Source organism: Typopeltis vanoorti, chromosome 7, assembly GCF_054136105.1.
Source record: "Typopeltis vanoorti isolate ZY-2024b chromosome 7, IOZ_Tvanoo_1.0, whole genome shotgun sequence".
In the NCBI taxonomy this organism is placed as follows: domain Eukaryota; kingdom Metazoa; phylum Arthropoda; class Arachnida; order Uropygi; family Thelyphonidae; genus Typopeltis; species Typopeltis vanoorti.
Genome location: NC_143555.1, coordinates 53,828,050 through 53,851,560, shown reverse-complemented (window position 1 = coordinate 53,851,560; position 23,511 = coordinate 53,828,050). Strand labels below are relative to the sequence as shown.

Below are 23,511 nucleotides of genomic sequence, written 5' to 3'. Positions count from 1 at the left end.
CTCTGATACCTATCAGACAGCCAATCCTGAATCCAGACCCATGTGCAGCAACTTGAATATCAGCTTATCATGTGGCACCCTGTCAAATGCCTTTGCTAAGTCTAGGAAAATGGCAGTATATGCCTTTCCCTGATCTAATATTTTTGTAACTTTATTATAAAAGGCTAGCATATTGCTAAAACAAGAGCGCCCCTTCACAAATCCATGTTGACTCTCACAGATAACATTACCCTCATCTGCCCAATGTTGTATACGGTCCCTCACCACTTTCTCCAAGATCTTACTAACTACTGATGACACACAAACTGATCTATAATTAGACACTTCCAGTCTGCTACTGCCCTTATGCAATGGCACTATCTTACCTTCCTTCCATTCCATGGGCACCTTTCCCGCAGCCAGACTTTCATTGAAAAGCCAGGTCAAAGGCACTGTCAGTTCCCTAGCACATTCTCTCAAAACTCATGGTGAAATGCCATCCAGTTCCACAGCTTATATGACATCCAGAGTACTCAGTATTCGGAACACACTCTCCTCCTGCACCTCTAAACCTGCCCTATCCCTCTAGTATTCAAATTGACTCCTCCAGGATGAAATACTCCAATAAAGTGTTCATTGACCAATTCCACTGTGTCCTCTGTATCAGTCACTCTATTCCCATTTTTATCCCACAATGTCATTCTTCCACAGTCATTTCTCCTCCTACTGGCCACATAGCTAAAAAAAAAATACCCTAGGATTTTCCTTGGATCTAAGGGCCAATCTTTTCTCATATTCCAGTTTCACCTTCCTTACCATACTAGTCACTCTCCTGGCCTGTGTCTTATATTCTTCATGCATCTTCTCTTCACCTGTCTCCTTATATCTCTTCCATAGCCTCTTTTTTGCATGCAGTTCCTGTTTAATATTGTTTATCATCCACTTTATTTACTCCAAATTATGTCCTCTTCTTCACTTGTGGAATACAGCTTACCATTGCTGCTAACAAATATTCCTTCACAATTTCCCCAAGCCCTAATGATATCCCGGCCTTCCAATTCCTCCCTCCACGAAACTTCTCCAAGTTGACGTCTAAGACTATTATAATCACCTGCTTTATAATTCCACATATGTTCCCATCTCTTTGATACTCCTGCACGTCTATTCATTTTCCAAGTCAAAACCATATGGTCACTCTCTCCAACCGGTAGGAGAGATGTCATCTCAGTTATTATCTAGTCTTCTGATGCTATAACCAAATCCAAAACTCTTGAACCTTTTGTTCCCTCTGTTACATGTTGCCTAAGACATTTGTCCTTCAAGAATTCTAGAAATTCCATTCCCTTATTGCTACATGCATCTTCCTCTCCCCAATTTATACTGCTGTATATATATATATACAGGGTGTTCGGGATAAATTTGACATATTTATAATTAATTATATTTTTCCGTAAGTTACATGTATTAACACACACTTCTCTTCATTTAAAAGTTTGGACCCTTCTTCATTCATATACAAGATGTCAGAAAGGATGGATAGCTGGAACCCACCTGAATCATGGAAGAGAATAACATGTATCATGATGATTCGTGCCCGCCATCAAAATAAGGATATTACGACTGCTGCCCAATGCTCCCTGAATACAGTAAAAACAATCAGGCATGAACTAGAGACTTGCAATGGTGACTACGAGGATGTAGCAAGAAGAAAGATCCCTAGCAGACGATCTGATTGCGTTCGTACAGCAGAATTCCTCGCAAATCTGCAGGAACAGGTGTTGAAGAACCCTGGCATTGGAATTCGGGCTTTGTTCGTGGAGTTGCTAACTGTAGTCAAGCCCTGGATAACAAGGGTAGCCAATGGTAGGCCGTATGTATGGCAGCAGGATTCGGCCCCTTGCCACACCTCTGGGAAAAGTCAAAAATGGTTGTCTGAAAATTTCTACGACTTCACCAGTCCAAATGTTTGGCCTCCAAACTCCCCAGACCTTAACCCCATGGATTATTTTGTATGGGGCGCAGTTGAAAAAGACACCAATCGCACTTCCAGTAATACAAAAGCCCAGTTAATGGATAAAATTAAAACAGTTTTTGCGGCCCTTCCCAGGGAGACTGTAGCATCAGCTTGTTCGAGGTTCCGAAGCAGAATTGAAGCTGTGATCGATGCTAATGGTGGTTATTTTGAGTAAATCTTGTTGATAGTATTGTAATTAACTCTGCCTGTAATGTTTTTTTGTCAATTCATTAAATTTAATAGATACAAAGAAGATTTTCTTTTTCCTTACGAAACTGTCAAATTTATCCCGAACACCCTGTATATATATATTATTTTAAATGACTGATACCGAGATATAAAGAGATGACACGGTTTATTTAAAAAGATACTACTAGTTTACTAGTTTCATTGAATGATTCAGCTTCTTAAGGTATCACAATCAAAGAAATATACAAAAAATAACGGAGACTTAAAAATTGCATTAATAGTACTAGTCCAAAAAAATAGTAGTACATTTTGAAAACAGTAAAAATGAATAATCACAATATATATATATATGAAGGGTTTTTTTCTAATTCTGTTAATATGCCAAAATTAAATAAACTGATTTTAAATAGAAAAGTTTATAAATCAAAAAATATTCAAACTGTTTTACCACTAAGAATCCACACACACAAAATAATATTTATAGATCAATCTTGGATCTAAGACAGCAATTACTGTTGGCATAACCAACCAAGCAAAATAAATTATGGAAGTCCATTCCAACAGTGAGCTCTCATAACTGTTAACATAAAATAAATAAAACAAAGTAGAATTTCAATTGTCAAGAATTGTTTTTATAACTATTATGATATCTCTATTCTATTCAAAGAATAACTCAAAAATCAAACAACTGTAAAAAGTTTATGTCAGCTAATTTTTAGCTTATGACAAACAGATTTATTTTCCTGTCACAATACTGTAAATGGATTGAAACAAATTTAAAGATATTCAAAATATTGACTTCCATTAAAATCCACCTAGACAGAACAAAATCTTACAGATTTTGTTAAAGTGTTTTATCACAAATGAGCATCTTGTATAGACCTGAAAAAGTGAGTATTATTTCCACACTAGGAGCAAGAGCCCACCAACTTCTCACTAACAAGGATGCTCTAGCTATACAACTTCAACATTTAAAAAAAACACTTTCCTTCAAAATGGCTATAATGGTCGCATCACCAGACTACTCAACTGACATGAGACCATGGAAATTTTTAATGAACAGAGGATTCACCACACTTCAATATATTAGCTCTATTTCTATAAATCTAGCAGAAATATTTAAGGAATACAATATCAAAGCAGTATTGATAGTATTAGTAGTAATATCAAAGGAGGTACAATTTATCAAGATGAGGTCACTACTGTGATAAACAAAACCTCAACATAGCCTACTTTAATATCGGGTATTTATCGGCTATGGTGCAATTGTCAGTCATCTTAAATTGGACAGACAGAAAAATCAATTGAATAACGCATTAAGGAATACGTTCAAGATATGGAATACCATAGGAGTGAAGTTTCAGCTTTAATCACATGTGCTCTCTTCAGCTGACTCACAAGATTCTTTGCAAATGAGACACCGAGTTTCATGGGATAAATCAACTATTATACTTCTATGTTACAACATAGAAAAAAATCTGGGAATGTGTTCAATTATTCAATAAAATGACTTATTCCAGTGTTCTGCCTCAAACTCATGAACCTGTAAAGAAAACACACACACAATCCCAAGTCTTTGAAAATGGCAATAGATCTTAAACATCTAATTATTAACCCAAGTATCAACTGATCTGAGTACATCCTAACCTTCATTAGTCAAACACTTACACATGAATGTATAAACATGCATAACATTCTGAACAAGTAGAAATATTTTAAAACAGTCGTCTATAACTGCATAACAGTTGTCACCTTTGTTAGTCCTCAGTGTTTTGTCTACTAGTTTGTATGTTCATGACCTGAAGAAATCCTGTGCAATTAGGATGAATTGTCATTTTATCGATTAAAATAAATGTTATATTATTTTTTTAATGTTCTGCCTTATGAACTCTTAGTCACATACTCATGAAGTAGTAAAGTCTACATACTTTACACACACAAAACCAAATTTCACATCCAGGAAGAACCCTAAAATAATTAAATAGAGATGGATGAGTGGATAAAATGACTCACTGATGTGTACATTTTGTAAAATGCAAATGACTAATATTACTAAAAGCTAAATAAAATTAAGCATCAAACAATTAAAACACTTGTCTATTACAAAGATTATATTCTCCTTGACGATGAATCATGAAAGAGAATTGTAAAATAATTATAAAAGAAAGTTTGGATATTACAATATAGCCTTTGTTAATCTTTTTAATCTTTTCTCTCCTATTATGATCAAACATTCTCAAATGAATGCTAATATCAATTTCCTTTCTAATATTTTCATTTATAATGTGATTTTGAGATTAATGCCACATGTTCATTCCCCTATTTTCTTCATGATTCTCAAATCTCTGATCCTTAGTGTTCAAATGTTATTTCTACTCAAAACTTTCATATTCATAAAAGAATGTATTCCATCTGAATACATTCTTGGGAGTGGTGGGGAGACCAACCATGTTCACACTGCTTCTTATTTTCATAATTAAATCTTTCATCTACTAAAAATTATTTCTTGATTTCTTATTCTACAGAAAACTAATAAGAATGCAGATCATGTTCCTACTTATTTTCACATCAAACTTGTTAGATCAGTTTAACTCCAAGAATTAAACAGCTCCACAAAGCATAATTATTATTGTGATATTTATAATAAAGGTATTATGTATAATTACATGGAGTAGATAATTATTCAGTACAAATATTCCAACTATACAATCTTTGCTAAATTTAGGAGGACCTAAATTAATGTATACTCAATTCACATCAAGAAAGATCTTCGTTAGTACTATGAAAAATAAATAAAATAAAATAAAAAAAAAAAACATCTTTATTACAGCTTTATGTAGTATTGTTTCCTTCATGACTATTCAATTGTTCATCACAAAGAGGTGTTTATAATATTATATTAGAGGGTGAATATTTTTAACACTACCTTCCCAGCACTATCCACAGAAAGTGGTAGCTAGTAACTTTAGTTCTCAATTTTTGGTTCAAGTTGTGAACTGTTTTAACTAAGTACTACACGTCCTTAGTTTTTGTATCTCACATGAATGGCACTTTCGTGATCAGGAGATTTAATGAATTAATAGTTTATTTTATCCTAATATAGTACTATGATAATATGTCAAAAAAATAAAAAGTAATAAATCTTCCTTCTTAGTAACAAGATAGGCAAAAAAGCAATAACTACTTACAATATTTGTTGCTTCAGAATTTTTTTCCCAGACACCATTCACCACTTCTTGATAATGTGAAGAAAATTTACGACCTTCTTGAAGATCTAGATCTGCTTTCATACCAGATCCAAATACAAAACTTGAAATACAATGAAAGTGAGCAAGCAATACAATAGCATGAACAACCTCTGATAATGTCCAGTTGTCTCTCCCTTTTGTAAGTTTCTGAAAATGAAAAAAGGCCATTACTGAAAATGCACAAATTAAGATATTTATATTTTTGTGATATGTTATACACTACCACTACTTTATAAATTAAAGATACCAAGAAATTATATTCTTGATTTAATCCTTTATCCAAGTGTAAACAAACAAGTTTGTGCCTAAACTATTTTCAGGACTGGGGCAACTTGTATAAAGAAGCTAATGACTTCATATCGCTTGCCTTAGTATCCCATAATGCAAAGCACATCTCCTTGCAGACATGTATAATGCTATGCATTATGGGAAGGGTTACTACCCAGATCAGTTTCGACCTTTATTGAGGTCTCAAAACTTACAACTACCACTATTTGTAAAGCTTCAAAAATTTCATAGTAGCTCACCAATATCATTTCACAGGTTGGATGGATGGAATACCATGATCATCTAATACATTATAGTTGCATGTTCAAATTGCATACCTCAGATTTATCATCTGTTAACAATTAACAACTGATAGTACAAAATAAAAAATAGTCATACGGCTAGTTTTTTACTCTGTACTATCACCGTAGAAGCAAATATGCTACGGTGATAGTACAGAGTTAGCTAACATCACTCCTATCTCAGTATCTCCCATAATGCAAAACACATTCCTTACGGATATGTATAATGTTATGCATTAAGGGAAGGGCCACTACCTAGACTAGTTTCGACCTTTATTGAGATCTCTTCAGTGGGAGCCAGGCCCGGAGGAGGGCCTGTGTAGGTCAGTGGATGTGGCGTTTGCACACCACAGCACTTGGCCACATGAAGGAAGACTTGGTTTCGAGTCTAGTTGGCGACTTGAGGAAATTTTTCTAAGCCATTTTTCGAACGGTTCCCGAGTTAGTCGATCTCTGGCACGGGCAAGCAGGTTTTTCCTCCCGGAAACTCAGGTTTTTCGCCCCATAAACTCAAGAAAATTGACCGTAGAACTCACATTATTTCAGACATTAAATATATTGTGTTAGGGTTAGGGACCACGAGATGGCGGCACATTTGAGCAGTCACTCTTCACTGCGTACTGCTTAATTAGTGATAGCCTGCTGCTGTTGAAAATTACTGGCCAATCAGCATAACAGGAATCATTATCAAGGTCTTAGAGAAAATAGTCAAGAGGAAAATACAAGACTGGATAGAAGAAAATGGGATACTGTATCGGGGACAGCATGGTTTTGTGAAGGGTAGGTCATGCCTCAGTAACTTGCTCACGTATTATAACACAGTGACGGCTGAGCTGGATAAGGGTAATGGGTTTACAGTGATTCTACTGGACCTTGCTAAGGCCTTTGACAGGATACCACATGGAATTCTAATCAGTAAATTGCAGCATATGGGAATGGACATAGGGTTGGTGAGATGGATAGGAGGGTGGTTGACAGAGAGATATCAGAGAGTGGTTTACTCAGGAGTAGAGTCCACAAGACGGCCTGTGACTAGTGGTGTACCACAAGGATCTGTTCTTGGACCACTGCTGTTTAATTTGTTCATAAATGATATAGGAAAGGATCTGAGAGGAACAGTTCATTTGTTTGCGGATGATGCGAAGTTGGGTAGGGCAATAGTGAATGCAGATGACGTCAAAATTTTGCAGGATGATTTGGATAGATTGGAGGTCTGGGCTAAGGAGAATGGATGTCAATTTAATGTGGCAAAATGTAAGGTTATGCATTTTGGGGTGAAAAGATTGGTGGCAGTTTACTGCATTGGTGGAACCGTGCTCCAGGAAATTGATGAGGCACGAGATTTAGGACTGTTGGTGGATAAGGAATTGAAATTTAGGGGACACATTGCAAAAGTGGCCAAATCAGCTCCTCAAATCACTTGGTTGCTGAAGAATACGTTGACAAGCAGAGACAAGCAGGTTATTGTTCCTCTGTATCGAGCCTTGATAAGACCCCATCTCGACTACTGTGCTCAGATTTGGTCACCTAGGTTTCTTCTTGATGGGGAGGAGGTGGAGAGGATCCAGAGGCGAGTGACCAAGATGATAGCAGGTCTGTGGAATGAGCCGTATGAGAACTGGTTGAGGATTTGTGGGTTGCAAAAATTGGTTGATAGGCGGAGGAGAGGAGATATGATTGAGACATTCAAATTACTGAAGGGTTTCTATAAAATTAATTCAGAAGATATTTTTGAGAACAGGGCTGGTTGTGGGAGGACTAGGGGACATCCATGGAAACTGGGCAAAAGTGTGGTTAGTAAAGGTGTTAGAGCTGGGTTCTTTTCTTTTAGAGTAGTGAATGAGTTTAAGGCGAGGTATGATAGATACTGTAAGAATGTCGAATAGTTGTGATGAATATGATTTGGGGCCTCCCTCGATGAGTCTAATGACTCCCTGGAGTTGCCCGTAATAATAGTAATAATAATAATAGCCATCTATCTCTGATTGGTACCAGTGGAGATTGAACTGCCCACTCAGTCTCCAAAAGTTAGATAAGGCTAAATGGCCTCGCCAATACAGGAATAAAAAGGCGTTAGGTGATTTTTTTTTTTTTTTTTTTTTTTTACAAAAAACTATTTTGTTAATTATTACTAATTTTGTCATAATAAAATCCAATTAATAACAGGACAGGATATGCAAAAATAATAATCTTTAAAGAGCACTAAGGCATAATATGCAAGCGCTGGTTATTTAGTAATGTGGTAACTTTTTTAATTATAAAAACAGATGAGCAATGGTGGTAGCCAGGACCGGCACATAGTATTTTTCTTGTGTGTGGGATTAATGTTCGGCGCCTTTCCAAAAAAGTTTTTTTTGAATAATGAAGTGCGAATAAAACGAACAGGAAATGAAAAACAAATGAAAACCACTTTACAGTATAATGTTACCTACGGATTAGTCCTGCTTATACAAATTTTCAAAGTAATATAAAATAGTAATATAAAGTTAAGAGATTTATTTAAATATTCTTTACATTAATTTTGCTAAAAGGGACTCGTCTGGCTTTCATTTTAGTGAAATTCTGTCACAGTACATCAATGTTGATAGACTGAGCAATATTATTTTCTATTGAAATTAGTGGCAAACCATTTAGTTTTTCTTGACTCATGCTTGATCGAAGGTAGTTCTTTATTAATTGTAATTTAGAAAATGTTCTCTCATTCTCAATGCAATCAGTGAATTTGCAAAGAGTTCTTCAAGGTTGTTGTTATAAATCCATTTCAAAACCATTTCTGGCGTACTATTTTCTTCAATTTTTCTAGATAATAATTTCAGCTCTATTTGCAGTTCTTCTGCTTCAATGTCCTTGTTTTCTTTGTCACTTAATGCTTTTTCTAATGAACTACATTTTTCTTCCTTTCTTTTAAGCTTACACGGTGATCCGAATGCATTTTTGAAAATTATGGAGACAACTACAGTGTTTCAATAAAAACTTTAGTTTAATATAACTAAAATCTACATTCGACGTTTAGACCTTTATGTCAAGGTCATCTTCTGGAGCATACAACTATACACAGAAAACAAGCTACACTACGATCAAACTGGTTTGTTAAAGATACTGACCAACTGCTACAACAATTGTTGGCCTGACCTCTGGTGAAAAAAAAAAAAAAAAAAAAAAATTATACATTATACATTCAAACACGGTAGAGTCCTATTGTTAGTGTTATCTCTTGGTTGTAGAAATACATTGGGTGCAACAACAAGTATTTATCTATATACATATATTAACATCATGATTATACTTGTACATTCCAGCCAGTTGGTATGGAATGGTTTCTAATACTAGCTGAAGATTGGTTAGAGTCCTAACTTATGCTGGATCTTATATATTAGGTAGGCTGAATGTGTGCCATCCAGATCCTTGAAATTTTCATGCCATCTTTGTTGTTGATATTTGGGTAGTTTTATCAGGATTTCGCAGGCTTCCTTAAATTTCCTTTCGTACCAGGTTTTTGTGTGGTGTAAACAGCGGGTGCTTTTCCAGTTGATTTGGTGTAAGGTGTTGAGCGTGCGGTCTGAGAGGCCTGCTTCACCATAATGGTTATATTTAATGTGTTCTTTCTTGCAAATTAAATTGGGGATTACATGTATTTTGTAATTAAAATTAAAAGCCAAAAGGAGCTGTGTTTTACATTATGAGAGAATATCAAGAATAGTGAGGGATCTTGCTCCACCTTTGCTTCGAATTGCCTTCACCGATAGTTTTTCGGCATTAAATTGGGGATTGTCCGTCCTGTTTCAATGTACAAAGTTACAGGTGCAGCGTATGCAATAGACTTTAGGATGTGCTAATGGAAGGAGAGGATCCTTATAGGAGTTGAATATGGTTTTAAGTTTAGTGGGTGGTTTAAAGGTGGCATTGAGGTTATAATGTTGTAGGATTCTGTTGATTTTTTCTGATAACCCTTTAATGTATGGGATGGCTATGGTTTTACTGTAATTTAGATTCGTTTATGGAGTATTTTATTAATAGTATTTTTGATAACAAAAGCCATTATTTATGAATGTGTTGCTGATAATTTTTAGTTCTTGTTGGTTAGAGCAAATTGTTGTAGCTCTGTTTGTAAGGGTGTTAATGACTCCATATTTTTGTGATGGGTAGTGGTATGAATTGTGTCAGTTTTCAGTAGACCGTGAAGGATAGGCTGCCTGAAGGAAGACGTCTGACTAGGGTGTCTAGGAACGCAAGCGAATTTCTTAGCGTGGCGGAATCAGGAGCCCTTTGCTCAAAGGTTTCAATGTAGAAATTAGCAATTGGGGGGAGGATAGTGGTGAGCCCATGGCTGTACCTTTTTTTTGTAGGTGAAATTTGTTTTGCCACACGAAGTAACCGGACTGTAGTACGTGGGCAAAGAGGGCCGCAATGCGGGCGGAAATTTGTTTTGCAGTAGGAGAATTGTGTCATTGATGGAGACATTAGTGAAAAGGGTAGAAACATCGAAACTAAGTCGTCTTTGTTGAGTGTTATGTTTTTAATTTTGTTTATAAAGTGTTGTGTGTTTTTTTATGTAGGAGAGGAATGACCTACCAACTCCTTAAGTGTTGCCGCTAATTTCTTGGCTAAGTGGTAATTGGGACTGTCTATTCCTTCAACGATTGGTCAAAAAGGCACATTTTGTTTGTGTATTTTTGGGACCCAATATATTCTTGGGGGGGGGGGGGGGGGGGGGGTGAGTTTTTTAACTGTGTCTGGTGGCCAAGAAGTGACAGACTTGAGTAGTTTCTCTGTTTTATCCTTTTTGTTGGGTTATAATTTACCAGCTCATATGTGTTGTTATCGGCTACTAATTGATTCATCTGAAGTAAGTATATTGACCTGTCAAGGACGGCAGTGGCATTGCCTTTATCCGATTTTGTTATTATTATGTTTTGTTTGGCTTTTAATGACTTAATTACTGCTAGTTCTGTTTTTGTGAGATTGTTCTGTATGGTTTTCTTAGTATTCAGGACATTACTAGTTTCTAATCATATTTTATCGGCTATATTGTTGTAGGGACCTGATGCCTCTTTCTATGTGGTAGATAAAATCCAATTTGTTTACCTTTTTTAGGTGCTATTGCATAGTTAAGTCCTTTATTCAGTAGCATAGGTTCGGCGTTGTTCAGTTTGTGGCTTGATAGGTTGATCACGTGGTTCTTGCTTGCCGGTGGTTGGTCGCTCCTTGTCTCCCTTGTTTGTTGTTCATTGTTGGTGTTTATCGGGTAGGAGGTCTTCTGATTGGATGGATACCTGTGATTGGCCGCCATATTTTGCCGTTGTTTCAAACTATGGAATTTGGTCTCGAATTTTTCTTTATTCTTTTCCAGGGTATATTTGGCCGAATTGTCAGTAATTCTTTCAAGTACTTGTAGAATGTCTAGATTAATATAGCTCGATAGTTCAGATTGCAATTTTGAAACCAGATTTTGTATTGTTGCTAGGTTTTGACAGGCTGTTTGGATCTGTTCTCTGAGCATTGCTTTTTCTGTGCGGTCATAAATACAGAGTGCTTCAGTGGACGTAAATTTCTATTTTAGCCTGATGGCAGTCTATCCTTCACGGTCTAACGAAAACCGACACACACACTGGCCAATACATACATGCTAATTCATACCACCACCCATCACAAAAATATGGAGTCATTAACACCCTTAAAAACAGAGCTATAACAATTTGCTCTAACCAACAAGCCCTGAAACAAGAACTAAAAATCATCAGCAACACATTCATAAATAATGGCTATAACAAAAATACTATTAATAAAATACTCCATAAAACGAATCTAAATTACAGTAAAATCATAGCTATCCCATACATAAAAGGGTTATGAGAAAAAATCAACACAATCCTACAACATAACCTCAATGCCACCTTTAAACCACCCACTAAACTTAAAACCATATTCAACTCCTCTAAGGATCCTCTCCTCCCATTAGCACATCCTGGAGTCTATTGCATCTGCTGCATCTGTAACTTACCGTACATTGGTGAAACAGGACAGACAATTCCCATATGCAAGAAAGAACACATTAAATATAACCATTATGGTGAAGCAGGCCTCTCAGACCGCACGCTCAACACGTTACACCAAATCAACTAGAAAAACACCCGCTGTTTACACCACACAAAAACCTGGTATGAAAGGAAATTTAAGGAAGCCTGCGAAATCCTGATAAAACTACCCAAATATCAACAACAAAGATGGCATGAAAATTCCAAGGATCTGGATGGCACACATTCAGCCTACCTAATATATAAGATCCAGCATAAGTTAGGACTCTAACCAATCTTCAGCTAGTATTAGAAACCATTCCATACCAACTGGCTGGAGTGTACAAGTATAATCATGATGTTAATATATGTATATAGATAAATACTTGTTGTTGCGCCCAATGTATTTCTACAACCAACAGATAACACTAACAATAGGACTCTAGCATTGATGTATAATTTTTGTTTTTTCCACCAGAGGTCAGGCCAACAATTGTTGCAGCGGTTGGTCAGTATCTTTAACAAACCAGTTTGATTGTAGTGTAGCTTGTTTTCTGTGTATAGGCCAGATATGCGAAGTCTTTGCGGGCAGTATCTTGGTCACAAACTGGTACCCGTGAGCCACGAGTTTGTGACCCCTTCTTTAGAGGTATGCCTGAGCATTCTTTAAAGATAAAAGATGTGCATATCCTATCATCTTATTGTCATATTCCATTAAAGTGTATTGTTACCTGTTATGTATGTTATCAGTGATAACAGATACATAACAGGCATTTGTTAAATGACCAGAATGACCAATAGACATGATAAGCAAAGGGAAAATACAAAACTTACCATGAAACATGAATCAATTTCATAAAAAATTGATTCAATTCAAACTCCTGTTCTGATTTTTTTTTTTTTTTCAACACCAACTAAAAATTCTCAGTCACTGATAAACAGGTACTCAACATTTCTCTTCATGTCCTATTTTGTGTAATTATTGACAGGACAAATACTTGCAAATTAAGGAGCTTTTGGTCATTTCAGTTTGTTGGCATCTGGTAAAGTTAATGTTAATATTAAATAAATAAAAATACTAAATAAACTATTATAATCATTCAAAGAATTTTTTTTCCAGACATTTTATCAAGATAGGGCTCAGTTTCATAAAAGATGAACATGCTGCATGATCAGCCAGTTCAAATTGTTATCAACAAATATCCTCATAACATTTACCTTCTTACAAACTAACATTAAAGTGGTTTTTCTTCATCATAATGCTAATCATAGATATAGACCATACTGGGCTGTTCGGTCTCATTATCCATGTAATATCCTCTAACATTTAGGATATCGAATGTTGGCCATTCTGTTTACATGTTCTACCCAATTTTGTAATTGTTATTTTTTTTCCACCTATTGATAGCACAACTGGAAGAAGAACGGTACGTTGAGCCCTTCAATTGTAAAGGCCAAAGCTCGAGTCTCGTCATGATGGGAGGAATCTTTATATGGACTTTTTCAATCAAAGGTGTGTTAGTCGATCTCATACGGAGGTAGAAGGGTTTTTTCTCCCAGAAACTCGGGTTTTTCATCCTGCATACAGACAACTCAGCCCTTCAGAACACATGCAATTTACAGGCAAAAAAATACTAGCTGTGGTGTGGTGGGCAGTAGAGGTTCAGTGTAGTGGTGGAGACGGAGAGTTGTACAATAGGTGTCCTCCCGCGATGAGTCTCCGGACTCCTTGGAGGTGTCACGAATAATAATAATAATTTTAGTTTTAGTCCTTTTAAAATGTCTTCATTCCTTTTTTTTGTCTAATAATGTGTATTTTGCAGTTCTTCTCATGAATCTCATTTCACTTGTATAAATTAAGTGGATATTAAATCCAACATCATTTCAAAGCCGAATACAGAAACTATAAAAGTTTCATGCGAAATTTGACCAGAGAGCTTGTGGGAAAACACCACCGCCATACTACAAGTTGCCCTAGCCAAACCTAATACGAAAAGCACGAATGCTAAAAATGCCCATGTATTGCCTTCTATTGGTCCATTTTGATAGGCTTCACTAGTCTGACAGCTGTTTCAAACTCACTGGTTTTTGTCAGAGACTAGGCAGAAACCAAAGAGAGCAAAAACTCTCGGTACTAGGGAACTTGAAGCGTCAGAGAGATGTATTTTCCGTAAGCAAACTCTCGGTCAGTGCGTAAAGTATTTACTAAAATAAAGAGCCAACGGCTTCATTTCGGCAATGCTAAATTATATAAATTAAGTGGATATTAAATTCAACATAATTTCAAAGCCGAATACAGAAACTATAAAAGTTTCATGTGAAATTTGACCAGAGCTTGCAGGAATACACCACTGCTGTAACAAAAGCTGTCTGCTGCGTTATTGTAATATCTTCTTTTATTCTTTATTACTAATTAGAAGTGCGCGCTTTCTCTCTTGTAACCTTTCTCACTTACTCTACTGCATATTATGTTTATCCACCTTCCGTATTTACTAGTCGTATGCCTATGAACACTGGAAAATTTATTTGTAAGACTGCGCCATACAATATATCAATATTCGGCATAGTACTCAATAAAACGTTTCTGGTAGATCTCTCTCTCTCTCTCACTAGCATAAATTCCTTCAACAAAGTTTACATACACAATCATGGTTCTTAATTACACTACACTTTAATTACGTAATTACACTGTGCTTTTAATGCCTTAGTTGTTTCCTGCTCACAAGTCCAATTATTTTTAGAAAGAGTGCATTGTAAAATAAAAGATCAGGCAGCACTCTTAACAAATAATTAAAACACATTTATTTACATTAATATGAAATATACATGAATCAAACGACAGGGAGATCGCCTTCTCTACCCATCTATAAAATCTTTAGCATAAAATCAGAACCCTTTTACTTCAACACTAAATAATCTCTTTAACTCCAAAACTTATTTACTCTCTGCTTACAAATTCAGCTTATTTAACTTCTAGTTTACTCGCAAAGAGGTTAGCTAACTCTCTGCTGTTATTTTTACAAATTTGATATCAACTTCTAACATGCCAATTGACTCACCTTTAGTTCAAGACATTCAGTCAAGAGTCTTGAACTAAAGTTTTTATGGCATTTCTTTTCATCTGGAGTTTTAAGCTTCCTTCAGGAGTGTCCTTCTTCAGTGGTATCACGTCGGGCTTTTGAACTGCAATCTGCGGTACTCGAATAGCACATGCAAGAGGTTTCAGCATACGGGCAAATTCTCCTCTGGATCCTACTTTGGGAACTTCTGCTTCTAACTGCCAACTCCTCTGTTTCTAACTGCCGCCACTTCTGCTACTAATTGCCTATGACAGTAACTCTAACTGCCGATCACCAATGACTAACTGCTGCTGACTGGCTCTGGCTCTCTTTGGTAAGAGCGCTTCGCCTTGGTCTCTCGGCAACTGGACCTGGACTCTCTTGCTTAGTAACTGGGGCCTTGCCTCTCCTCCTTTCTCTGCCGATGACTAGAAGCCCCTTATGCTCATCTCAGTCCCCTTTTATTTTGCGATCTCGGGTCCTTGCACTAAGGGTAGTAAACTCTGAGGAATTCGGCATGACTCTTTCATCTTCTTTTATCGACCCGCTCCTTGTTCTCCTCCAAGCACTCCCTTTTTTTTTTTTTTTTTATCTTGCTGGTCAGCAGAAACTTGTCTGAACCTAGTGGCACTCTTAGATACTAACTTTGAAGGTGTTATGCACAGAGCTCACAAACAACTTTCTCATGCACATAACTGTAAACAAGTTTCTTATGCTCTTATATAGAACTATTTACACAGTTCCGATGACAAAGCATTGCCTTTGTTTTTGACATTAAAACAGTAAATACAGTCACTTCCCATAGGGTTAACTACATTAATATTTAGCAAAATATACATAGAAACAAACAAGATTATTTACAGTTCTCATGAGACTTGACATATGTAAAAATTGATGTAAAGAGCTTTGGTAATTTTAAGCTACATCGAATTTTACACCACCATACTACGAGTTTCCCTAGCAGTACCTAATAGGAAAAGCACGAATGCTAAACGCACCTGTATATTGCAATTTATTCTCCCAGAAACTCAGGTTTTTCATCCAATGCACACACAAATCGATCGGCCTTCAGAATACGTGCAATTTACAGACAAAAAGTATTTCTGTAAATTGTGATGAGTGGTAAATAGCATTGATGGTAGTTGTGTGTGGTAGGAGAATTAAGTAGTAGTAGTAGAGGAGATAGATGTGTGTACCAGAGTGGAGTAGAGTGCCCTCCTGTGATGAGTCCTTAGCCTCCTTGGAGATGTCACGTAATAATAATAAAATATAACATTTAAACATTACTTTTCTAGTTAAATCTCATTAAATAACATTTTGACAATTTTAAATGGATTTTCGTGTCAGTTTCAAAAATGCTTTGCATATACACTGCAATCATAGAAAGCGTTTCACAGCATTAAAATATATCTGACTATCTTTGCCCCAACAATTTAAGAGCTCTCGTCATATGCTAGGTAGTATATTCGGTAACAAATACAACTTCACATGCAGATTTCAATGTTTAACATTTGGCACAATAAGCCTATAAAAAGGTATCGCAAAATATGAGCTATCTTCTGACTTCTCCATCACCATCTTTGTGTGGAAATACTTTATAAAGGATACAACTATATTCAAACTGAAATTAATGCTACTCTCATAACGCTCTGTTCTTTCACTATTCTTCCTTCTAGATAGCAATGACAACATCCACTTTTGTTGCAGAATGGCATTCCTCTCCTATTTGACAATTTTGGCACTACACAAATCACCTTAACTTCCAGAACATCCATTTCAACAATCCTAAAAACCTGATTTTTCAACAATTCTCCTAGAAATGCAGATAATCTGGTAAATTTTAAAGATAATAAAACTCAATCCTTCTGAGTACATACAAAGTGACCTTTGTATGTACTCAGAAGTTCAAGTTCTGATAGCATCTGATAATGTATAATTAATTTCTTCCTAGTCTATAAAATTTTGACACCCCTTATTGGATTATATTGTTTATTTTAATAAACCTGTTATGTTTATAAACATGTGGCCTCAACACCAAAATTAACTAACGAACTGCTAAACCACAGAAATACATTCAAAACGCTAAGGATTTATTGTTTTTAACGATACTTCCTTAGCATTTAAACACTAGAGAATTATTCATGCTTGACCACCAAACTTCCAGAATTTTCTCTTTCTCTCTCTTCACTTCTGTCTTTTCATTCATTCTGCAGTTGTATTTTGACACATCGTTCCATCTTATCTATTTGCTAACAAGTCTTTAAATCCAATGTTAAAAAGTTTCTTCTTTCTTTAGGTTCAGTAACCTGCTATGGCCTGGATTATGATTAAAAAGTGATATTTTGGCATGGTTGTGAAAAGAAAACTTGTTCATTTATAGATTCAGGTTTTCTTATACAGTATGAGCACTTAGATCAGAGTTTGTAATGGTTTTCAACCAAAATAAAATGTTCCTCTTGGAACAATTCAAAAGGAACTGTTTTTTTTTTTTTTTTTTTCTATTCATAGGAATTAATAATACCAGATAGAAATTTTTTTTTATTGTGAATTTGTCTATTCAAATTGGAACAAATCATTTCTTCCACTGAAGATATATTTCCAGGTCAGATCAAAAAATTTCACTCAAAAAATAATGCCCCATCCAAAACACACACTGGATGGGACATTTTCTAAGTGAAATTTTTGATCTGACCTATATATTTCCTGGAAATATATATTTCCGATGTGTGTGTGTGTGTGTGTGTGTGTGTGTGTGTGTGTGTGTGTGTGTGTGTATTTCTCAGTAAATAAAGCATCTACTGAGAGTGAAATTTTTTGCTCTGAACTAGAATGATTTACCAGAGGGGGGGGGGGGATTCCACTCCTCTGGATTAAATACACAAAGATATCTTAGAAAGATATCCTGTTCTATCCTAGAACCAAACATAAATTGTTTCATTAGGATAGAAATATACTTACAAAAAAAATATATCATTGTACTCCAGAATAACTGTCTGAGGATAAAAAGGATTTATTCTTCAGATATTCCCGACTTAGATACATACTTATGTTTTAAAATTCTGTCTAGCTGAATTAAGGTAACTTCCATTAGTTAATGTGAACATAAATCATCATGTACAATTAAAAAAAAAAAAAAAGCAGTGCAAAATAAAATTTTATTGTAAATGCTTATTAAAACGTGCTCTAAAATCAAACACTAGTTTTCTCTCCACCATTGCAATTATATTTTAAATGTGGCTATGGAATTCATATAATGATCAAAATTGAACATTTCTTTGTAATTAAATAATCCAGCTACAATTACCTCAATGTGTGATTTCCTGATCAACCATGGTCTATGCGCTAATATTTTATTTACTTCATTCAAATCCCTTAGCTTTTGTGGAATATAATCTAATCCTTGGAGCCATTTTTCATTTCCACCTTGTATTAGAAACTCTTGTTTATGCATGTTCAGAAGGAAGGTACACTGGTGTCTAGCAACAGCCTAAAAGTAATAAATAAAAAGTTCTGCAATCATTAGAAACAAAGCAATATTATAAAGCACTAATTCATGTTCAGAAGCTAGAATAAAAAAAAAAATGAACACATTATTATTATTAGACATCTCCAGGCAATGTTCCCTCTAAGCTGTGCGCACGCACACGTTTTACAACTAGTGAACAAAGCAAAAAATATGCACACACTAGATTTTCAAGATGAAATTAAAATTCATTAATTAAAGAAGTTCCACCTAAACATTAACCTATAAATTCTTTAAAAAATATGGTAACTCGGCAACACTCAAGCCTATAACCTCGCATTTTCTATTACATTCTCGAAGTTGCACAAAACTTATAAATTATTAACAGTAACCCTATTTGATGCCAAAGTGAAAGGGGTGTGGCAAAAATGTATAATTTTTAAGTAGCATATAGAATGGCATGCGGTTTGTTTACATCTCAGGCCCGACTCATGGAAAATTCCCAAACGTGATTGGCTGATCAAATTAGTTCAAGATCATGACGAATTAAAACAATGGTTTCATAATTTTAATAAAAATAATTAAATACTTTTAAAAACTTAAATTAGAGTACAATTAAAAATATTGTAGCATTTCAAAATTCTCCAATTTTTAAAAGGAATTTTAAAATAGTAGACTAAATAATAACATTCATGTACATGCATGGAGATACAACCAAGTTAATTAAATCTAGCCTCTAGGCATAACTTTTAGCTCTTGTGTTGCCCTCAGCAATGTTTAGTGTTGGTTCAGCTTTTGCCTTGCCAAGTTATTCAGCGAATAGTGTACATTTGTAAATTTATAAAAACAATAAAAAACATTCTTCAAATAACAAAATTGCAAAAAACTCATGTCAAATTCAAAGGAAGCAAAAGGTGTGAAGCGAAAAAGAATTGCTAACTGCTTTAAAAGTGAATGGCTGGATGAAACAGTGAAAACTGCTACGCCAAAAGCTCATGAGTTGATAAACATTCAGCTGCGTGAAATATTTATGTATGATGCTACAAAATGGTGTTGTTTGTATTTATTGTCGTGATGCAAAGGTTACAGGGGATTTTGCTAATGGGAAGAAGTTTGATGTCACTTGGAAGTTTGACTTTTTGAAATGCCATTTGATAAGTAAAATACATCTGGATGGTGTACACAAACTTAGGCAATAAAATTGTTCATTGCCAGCTACAGGTGTACTGCGTATGCTACGTGAAAGTTCAGATGGCCGAGAGAGAGAAAACGATCATACCCAGAGCAGATTAAAGTTCTTATTGACAGTGTCTTATGAGTTAAAATGAATAACTCTTTACTTTCAGTTCAACATATTAATGAACATACAAAAATTATGTGTTTGAATTTCTGGAAACAATCAATTTAATTGTTGAAAATGGCATGTTTGAGCAAATTGCATCTGCAAATTTCCACACCTTAACCATTGATGAAAGCACTGATATAACCGTTAACAAATGTCTCATTCTCTATTTTAAGTTTAGACCTAAAGATTGTAATGAATATAAAACATATTTTGGCAGAATAATTCAGTTGCAGGCATGTGATGCCTCCTCCATATTGTGTTAGCTATTAAACAGTTTTATCAAGAAAAGAAACTTGATCTCCAAAAAATGGCGATGTTTACCTCTGATGGAGCCGCAGCGATGCTGGGCAAAGTTAATGGTGTCACTGCAAAACTTAAATTAGAAGTTCCACATCTTGTCCAGCAACATTGTGTAGCTCACCGTGAGGATCTGTGATACGTGGAAGGAAATTAAACTAATCAGAGATATTGATACATTAATGAGAACAGTGTACACACTCTTTTCTCATTCCACAGTGAAAAGACATGAATTTAAAGAAATTGTTGAGGCGTCTGAAAATGAAGCTATTACCTACAGACCACTCAATGAAGTGCGGTGGCTATCCAGACATTTTGCATTACAGGCAATAATAAGAAACTATGAGGGACTGATCACATATTTTGAAAAAAGACAAATCAAACGATCCCGTGGTTAATTATTGTCACAATAAATTAACTAACGTGACATTCAAAGTAGCTGTTAATGTTTTAAGTGATGTTTTTGAAGAAATGGCTTCCCTGTGCAAAATCTTACAAAGGAGTAACCTTACACCACTAGACAGTCATCATTTTGCCAGAGGGAAGATTAACAAAATCAGGAATCAGTATTTAGAAGGTGACACTTGCTGGAGTGACAGAGTAAATGCTTTACTTAAACAAGATGAGACTGAACCAGTAGATACTAGGTCCCTGTTAAATTTTATAAATTGTTTATGTGCACATTTAGAGGGCAGATTCCCTGAGAATGAGATACAAGAATGGTCAGTATTTGATATCTCCTCTATTCTCTATTTCACATTGTGATTTCTCATTTGGTAGTGAACATGTTAATGCCCTTTGTCTTAAATATCATGATTTTCTGGATGATACTACAGAAATAATTAGTCAGTTTAATGATTTCAAATTTTCTGTACAAGAAAAAATTTTGGAGGAACCTTCCTTGCATCTAGTGCAGACTGTGAGCGAGGTTTTAGTCTAATGAATCAAATAAAAAACCAACTTAGAAACTGTTTAGGAGAATGTCATTTAGATATGCTAACGAGAGTGAAAAGTTACCAATTATATGGAAATTCAATTAATTTAGTGTGTATAAAGAGTGGGTGAATGCCAAAGACAGAAGAGAGAAAAAATAAAGAGATAGAAGCTAGAACTAAACAAGATGAGAATTAGTAACGGACTTATTATGAATGTTTAACAAGGTGAGAATTAGTAATGGGAATATTTGATTATGTATGTTTAGAGTTATTTGCAAAGTTAGAAAATTTAATTAAAGGCAATGTCACTAGTGTTATCTTTTTTTTTTACTTTAATTCTTACTTCTAATCAGATCAATATTAAATGCATAAAAAATATTTATGTTAGCTCTGTGATTGATGTCACACAACTTACTTGGTGATGGTAATAATACACACACTTAGAATCCTATCTAGTACAGTCGGTATCGTGTTGGCCGATACCGACTGTACTAGATAGGACAGTCGAAGCCCCAGATCGAGTCCTGCCCAAGGCTTGTGAATCATGATTTCTGACTGTTTACTGGGGAGGCTACTGCCATGTGTGGGAACACGGTGGGGAGTTGGGGGTGACCTGGCTGACGTCCCATTGACACCAGAAGGTAAAGAGTGAACTAAAATCTTAACTTTTTTTTGCTTAAATGATCAGTATGGTGACTCGTATAGGTGCGCACATACTTTTCAAAAGAAGGCAAATTTTGCACACACGCAAATTTCTGCGCACACGCACAGCAAAAAATTAAAGGGAACATTGCCTCCAGGGGTGTCCAAAAACTCAAAGGAGGGCACCTGGTCTACAACTGTCTCCACCACTCAATCCACTAACTGACTGCAACTACACCAACACCATCTACAGTCGACCACCACAACTAGTATTTCCAAAGACAATCACAAACATCCATGCCCACGGCAGGATTCGAACCCGCAGCCTTTTGGCCGGAGAGCAGATACACTAACCACTCAGCCAGGCTGGCTGGCTGGCCGAGTGGTTACCGTATATTATACTGACTAAAAATAGTTTTCCTTTAACTAGTATATCTTAAACATGTTTTATCATCTACCCTGCAAAATATTTTATTCATTTTTCAAGTGCTAATAAATGAAAAATGAGTATTTTAACACCCATTTCTTGTAACATTATTATTGCATGTATAATGAAGTGAGGACAAAGGTTAAAAATACAGTAAAGTCTGTTGAGAGCTCTTGGGAATCACAGGAATAGTCTGGTACAGTGAATTTTCATGAATAGCACTGTGCAAACAAATTATGATCAGGACTTTTTGTTAGTTTATTGTGACTGTTTGCTACAGTGAAAGTAAAAGGTAATTAAGTCAAGTGTGACCTGATATGTGGCATGTTAATAAACTGAAACTAAAATTTAGGTTAATAAGAAGAAATAAAGCATACAAAGAATTTTCTGCAAGATCAACTAAGATTAAAAGAAGGAAAATATGATATGAAAAGAGAAGCAGATAAAATCTGTAGAAAGAAGAAAATACTATCACTTAGCAAAACAACATGCAGAATAATACAAGAAATGAACAAACGTAATCATAGACAAGCAATATAACATAAGTAAATTAAAGGAGGATATAAACCAGGTGTATATGTGGAGAGAACAGAGTATGGTGTATAAATTTACTTTCTTTCACACACTCCAAGCAATTAAAACTCAAATTCAAAATAAAAAGAACACACCGAAAATAAACTCCAAATCTAGCTTGCACACAGGTTCATATCCCAGGATCTTATATGTAACTTAATCTCTTAATGGGCTGTTAACGATATTTAAGAGGTTGAGTCTTCAAACACTGAATAACCAAAATAAAAAGCTTTAATTTACAAAAAACATATATATACACATAAAATCAACTACTTAACTGTGCACCAGTGTATTCTTCATATTACATCAAGGAAAACTCTTTAATGAGCTCAACTTCCTTTCAATCACATAAACAAGCCGTTATTATCCTATATGGATAAAAATTTCTCGAACCCACAGAGGAGAAAAACTAAGAGAAAACAAAAAGTGTCTATATGAGAATAAAACAAGACAAGCAAATTCTTGCATCTTAAATCACAAGAACACCAAATAAAACATCTTGCCTTCTTCCAAGCACTTCTATAACTTCACTTTCTATATGAAAGTAACAAATGCCACTGAATAAACCAATAAAAATCCTATCGACCATATCACTTTGGAATGAGTTAACTTTCTATATGAAAGTATCAACACTCTTCTCGAATACTTCAACATTCATCCGCCTTCTATATGAAAGCATTTGAAGAAATGACAAAGATGGCAACAGTTAGAAATCACTTATCAGTCTGAGAATTCTAAATAAACTTTACTGGACCCA

The 23,511-nt window shown here is 35.2% G+C and overlaps 1 protein-coding gene across 1 annotated transcript in view; it reads right to left on the bottom strand.

Moving 5' to 3' along the window:
- The window catches only part of Sesn (Sestrin), a 124,510-nt gene that overhangs the window by 63,291 nt on the left and 37,708 nt on the right, over positions 1–23,511 (bottom strand). Inside the window, exons 3-4 of the mRNA XM_090395878.1 lie at positions 18,377–18,559; positions 5,371–5,577 (exon numbers count right to left, since the gene is read on the bottom strand). Coding sequence (XP_090252004.1) covers positions 5,371–5,577; positions 18,377–18,559 — 390 coding nt within the window. The remainder of the gene's footprint in view (positions 1–5,370; positions 5,578–18,376; positions 18,560–23,511) is intronic.